Below are 6,000 nucleotides of genomic sequence, written 5' to 3'. Positions count from 1 at the left end.
GTAAAAAGAACACACCTTTCATCAAAATACGCAAATAAATTGTACATATATAATAATTGCACAACATCACAACTCCTTACACATTACTTAGACATGTAGATCTTAAGTTTTTTCATCTGATTTCTTCCTCAAATTTCCAGTCCCCACTGTGGATGCCCATTCTATGATTTGGGAGTTATACCGCACCGTTGAACTGTTTACCATGTGCACTATATTCTAGTCAAGGGGAAGAAACTGAAAGGTCAAATGCTGTTCCTGCTCACACCACGCCCAGAGGGACAGTGGCTCTGATGTGCAGAAAGGATGCAGAAAATTCAGTGGGCTTGTGATCATGGTCAAATCACCTGACAGCTTTAGACCTTCCTGAATGCAGCAGAAGCCTGAGAGTAAGCTCTTGGATGTCAATCTGCCCACCAACACAGTGTTCATAACTGAATAAGTTGAACTGAATCCTTACCATGTTGTTATCTTACTCAAACCTTAGTTCTTTAACAACATAAAAGTCGGATTATACAGACTTCAAATTCCATACATCTCAGTCAAGGTTTAATGCACATGTGCTTTAAATCATGCCCTATTTAACACTTATAATTACACAGTTGACCAAATTCCCCCCAGAAAATGTTTCCATAGCCTCTTCTAATCACCTCACAGAAATCCACAATAATATTTGTCTTCTATTGCAGAGCTATTTACTCAGCTAGGGATCCTTAAAGACAGCTCTCACTTCTGCCCCTGAAACTAAAGAATAACTCTAGTTCAAAAATAATAAATAAATAGAAGATTTGGAAGATATACCATTGACAAATATATGCACACATTGGAAATCAAAAGAGATTCAGCTCATTTACTATAAAAAGGTAATAAGCTGTGTCCTACCTATGGTGGTAATAACAGTGCCAGCAAAGAAGAAGGAACTTCCCAAATCCCAGTGACTGATCTGAGTAGATGTGTTTCCTAAAGGTATGATTCCTGCATTTATTGCTGCCACTACTTGCTGCAAGTTTAAAAAGATTTTTGTCAATATTCATGAAACATTGATGTCAATATACATTACATTAAGATAAGTAATTTATTTAACCCAAGCAATAAACCACAAAAAGACTTGTGTTAAGCTGCTCAAGTTTTGTCATTCAGCCAGGCTAGGATTTATTGCTCAGAATACACTTGAGCATGTCAGTGAGCTGCAAGCTTTACACTACTAAGGCAAAATGAACACAAAATCTATAAAATCTACAAGAGTCATGTTAATTAGGTGACAAACACAACTATTTTTACTGTTGTAACATTTTGATGAAGAAAAATGTGCATTAGACAAAGATTCAAAATTGCATTCCCCAAAATATTATTCTATTGACTTAGTGAAGCAAATATATTTTTTAAAACACATTCATTTTAAAACTTCAAGAAAAACATCACCATGCATCATTTTAGATCAAATGAACTCCAAATAATTAAAATATTTCTTTAAAATAGATAATTCAGTAATGAAAGGTGTATAATTACATAAAACCTCCACTATATCAATAGCAAATCCAGGGTCAAGTACCAAATGTGTACTTCTCTAAATTTATACAACTACATACTTCATAAATATTGTTCTTGAAAAAAAATCAGTTCCAGCAGCTGAAATGAGCAAGGATGACATTTATGACATTTTCAGAATGTTGAGAAATATGAAACATTTTCTATACTGGCAGTGTCACCTACTTACACTGTTATCACAAAAAGAGGATTCCCATGCTGTTTTATCTCCATTGCAGGTATACACCAGCAATTCAGTTAAACACCACATGTCAAGAAAACATATTTTAATAATATAAAATATTTTTAAACTTGCAATAAATATTTAAAAGCAGATTTATTTCATAATCATGAACATTATAATAATAATAATCAGTGTTTAACAAAAGAACATCACAGGCAGCAATCCTGCAAAGCTAAAATGAACATTTTCACTAACAAATAGCTTCATCTTGGTGAGTTGTCCAAAAATGACTTTGCAGATAAAGGCATTCAGCAACAGAGTAGACCAGAATGGTTTTGTGTGTGGGCAGAAACCCCACTGTTCTGGTTTCTGAAACTGCTCTGAGTGAAGCCCTCTGAAATTGTTTTACTATTTCAAAAGAAGACTACCTTGCAGAATTAATATTTTTTTTCAATCAGAAAAGAGATAAATATTTTGCCAGTTAAATGATTTTTGTTTCTAAATAGTGCCCGTGCAAGTCAGTTAATGTGGATAGACATGACAAAACGTCAATGCTGGAATCACCAGGCCATTGATTTTCCATGACTGGATCTCAACCAAAATCCACCGCTTCCAGTTTGCCATTGCCAAAGCTCAGATGCACAAAGCAGCCATCTCTGAAACTATGAGGATGCCACTGCCATTTTCAGCACCCAGGGTGTCAGTAGAAAGCCCACTGGGGTAACCTGACATAGAATTTGCATTGCTTTACCTTCTGTACTTTCAACTTTTCATTTTAAAATGCTTTGAAATACTAGAAAGCAAGACATCCAAGATGTGGAATATTCAGTCCTACTGAGGAAGAAGAAAAGAATAAGGGAAAGGGAAGGGGAAGAGAGTTGAATTTTCCTTTCAGTTTGAGGAAAAATGCTTCTTTAGTGTTCATACATTACATACAACTTGGCAACTCTAAGTACTGGCAAGTACTTTCATTAGTTTAGAAAGAAACATATCAGATTAAGCCCCATATGGAAACCAGCCCTTATACTGAATTCACGCAATACAGATATGCCTTTAACTTACATACCCTAGTGTGCTGCATTATGAAGCCTACTGAATACATTTTGAGTACTGTTTCATTTTAGAGAACTAAGAATTTTCATCATAAATCCTTGTACCTGCAAGTGGGAACATGCACTTCTGTGAGGACATCATATGGTAAAGTGCTGGATCAATATAATTTTATAGAACCACTCATGTTTTATTACAGTTCAGCATACTGTGTGAATGCCCTATACAGAGCAAAGCACCTGTTTAGGCAGTCTAAGATGACCCATTTTTATACAGATGTAAAAATTTTTCAGAACTTTATATCATCTCCATAAAGTTTTGAAGCCAAACAACATCAATGCCTTCTCTATGAAAGGCGAGCTCATCAAAGCAATCAAAGATCCATTAAAGCTATGCATTTCCTAACTGCAGTATACTACAACTACAGAATTAAAGGAAGAAAGAAACAGCTTAACCCAAAATTGCTCTGTTGGGTTAGTCCTGACAAAACATAACAGATGGCTACAAAAGACAATTAGCCATTATTATGTCTTTGATTTCAGCCAACAGGTAATTAGGAAAAGAATGTAGAGTCAGGGCAAGCAGGCAAGCGATGCTTTCTCTTCACACAGCTTCTGACTAGCACCTTTAGGAACTCTGAGTGGGAGGCTGCATGGTATTAAGATTGTTCGGGGTGGATCTTTTCACCACAAATTTCACTACTTTTGGAGTCTTCTACATGCATTTTGGGAGCCAAAACACATTGTGACAATGAGTTCAGCACTTGCTGCTGGATTGTTTAAAAAATAAGCACTTCCTCTTCGAGATTATTATGTGCTTTGTCATAAACTGTATGAAGATCTTATGAGAAACACTGAATTGAGATTTCTTATTTGTCTAATCAGAGAAATTTAGTATCTTATAGACCCATCACCTGCCTCTTCTCCAAGTTAAAAACCATTTCTTATTAAACAAACTATTTACCTACTTAAATAAGCTCACTGAATCTTCTATATCAGTATTTCTCTATTGCAGTATTTCTCATCAACCTTCTCAGTACCTTACTGATGCAACTTATGCACAGTTTTAAAAACAGTTTTAGTGTGGAATGGCCACATGATACCTTCTTCATCATCTGGTTGTTAAGTTTCCAAACACACACTATTAAGCTTTCTGCTGTGGGTCCTGTGGAGAAGCCAGCCTTAAATATTAACAAAGCTACTTCATTACATTTCTTCACAGTCATCCATAAGTTATCCTCACTAACAAGGATGAAAGGCTTGAAAGCAACAAGGTCACAGGTTTACTGTGATCAATAACACTATCTCATAAAGTCTTTGGACTGGACGCCATCTGTCCTTCTTAGTTTGATCAGTTCCTGTGAACAGGTCCTCATCTAAGACTATTCTTAAGCATAACGTTAAAGAAAAGATCTTTACCTGTGTGCATGTCAGGGCACAATTTGCAGGGCAGCATCTTCTTTTTGACTATGTAACACAGCTGGCACAAACATAGCTGGACTACTGGAGCATTTCCTTAGCCTGGAATAAAAACTAAGCTTCATACAGTTGTTTTCTGTTGAATTCACTAAGGGCCAGGATCTCATTCTCCATGCTTAAAAAGCATCCTATTACAGTCAGTACTGCTAGATCCACTTTTCTCTCTTACTTTATTCTTGATCTCCAGTTTTCTCTCCTTACGGTTGCCTTACTACTAGAGCAAACACAACCATTTCATTTGTCACAAATTTGGCATGACTTTCCTCCCTTTATAACTTTTTTTTCTGTCATTTGAACTCTTTGGAATATCCTAACATATACAGCAGCATAAGTAACTCTTTGCTTTCAATCTTGAAACAGCCAGAACAGTCAGAATCATGAAAACTGTATAATCTTTACATTTATATCAGGTTGTAGCCAACAAACACTTCATGATCTTAAGATGGGAATTTCTTCTTTTCAGCAATACAGTTCAGTAACAGCCTTAGAGGCAATTTTTCTAGTTTTTCTTATTATTATCCCCTGTGCAAACTAGGTTCTGACTTAAACCTTGGTTTTACTTCAGCACTACAGAACCACTTAGCTTTATTATAGGAACATGGACAGTTTTCATTCTTAAGCCATACAGATTCTTCCACTTGCCTTGCCTTCCCTGAGTGTATTCATCTACCAGTTGTTTTGTATGAGATGTGTGAGGACAGAGCAGAGGAGAGGTCCCCCAGCACACAGCATGCAATCAAGGTCTCTATGTGCTGTCATTTTAACAATACCATGTGCTTGCCACAAAAGTATTAGTGTTTTCACCACTTGCTTTTATTTGTCGTCACAATTGTGAAATGCAGAGGTTTTTTTGACAGTAAACTGAGTATCTAAGTATCTAAACTTTAGGAACTTAATTCCCATTTTTTTTTAAATCACATGGATCTTTTGGCTCACTTTGTACTGTATCTGAAATATAAGCATGAGGTGCATTCAGGTATTAACTCACACTACATTCAAACTACCTGGCTCTACACCCCTATCTAGGCATAAGCTTTAGTATAACATCAGAGAGAAGAGAGGAGATGCTTGACTGCAGAGCAGATGAGCCAGGCATTCATGCTACTTTCAAAAACTGAGCCACAAAGACATATAAAGCCTGCATTCACCCTGTGCTGTTTTGCTTGAAATTGGAGCATGGGGAAAATGAGAGCAACAACACTAAATTTGATTTTAATTCAGTGCCAGTTTCCCATATAATTTAGAAACACGTTCTGGTAAATATATTGTGTAGTTTTGTGTTATCACATCATGATTTATTCAAGCAGAAAACTATCCATTGAGACCACACTGACCTACCCTTGCAAATTATCACATAAATCAGGCTTTCAAAAAGGAGCTATTTGGGCAAGAGGGGGGGAAGTAGAAGACAATTCTCCTAGGTCAGGGATTTCAACCTCTGTTCCTCTGACCCCGCAAGGAATCAATGGAGATGAGAAAAAAAAGCAAGCCTGTTGGTGATGGAGCAACATCCACTAAACTGGGATCCTCAGTACAACAAATACAGAGAGGTTATAAACTGAGGACGACAGCCTCCGGTAGTCTCCTACAGAAATAAGCATATCTCAAACCAGCCACCCTAATTCTTTCTCACCTTCTTGTCCTCCATCAGGCACTGAATGCGTGTTTTTGTACCAGTCACGTCACTTTTCTGAAAAGATGTAACAAAACACTTCACAACTCTCAGCCTTTCTGTCCAAAAATTAAAATAGGTTCACTGCAAAG

At 36.6% G+C, this 6,000-nt stretch overlaps 1 protein-coding gene across 1 annotated transcript in view; it reads right to left on the bottom strand.

Moving 5' to 3' along the window:
• KCNK2 (potassium two pore domain channel subfamily K member 2) overlaps positions 1-6,000 on the bottom strand; it is a 97,338-nt gene that overhangs the window by 55,200 nt on the left and 36,138 nt on the right. The window contains exon 3 of the mRNA XM_042821207.1: positions 880-997. Within this exon, the coding sequence (XP_042677141.1) occupies positions 880-997 (118 nt within the window). The remainder of the gene's footprint in view (positions 1-879; positions 998-6,000) is intronic.

Source organism: Centrocercus urophasianus, unplaced genomic scaffold, assembly GCF_019232065.1.
Source record: "Centrocercus urophasianus isolate 14NV4802_14NV808 unplaced genomic scaffold, USGS_Curo_1.0 seq_10, whole genome shotgun sequence".
NCBI classification, from domain to species: domain Eukaryota; kingdom Metazoa; phylum Chordata; class Aves; order Galliformes; family Phasianidae; genus Centrocercus; species Centrocercus urophasianus.
The sequence above is the reverse complement of the archived record's forward strand: the minus strand, read 5'-3'. Positions and strand labels throughout refer to the sequence as shown.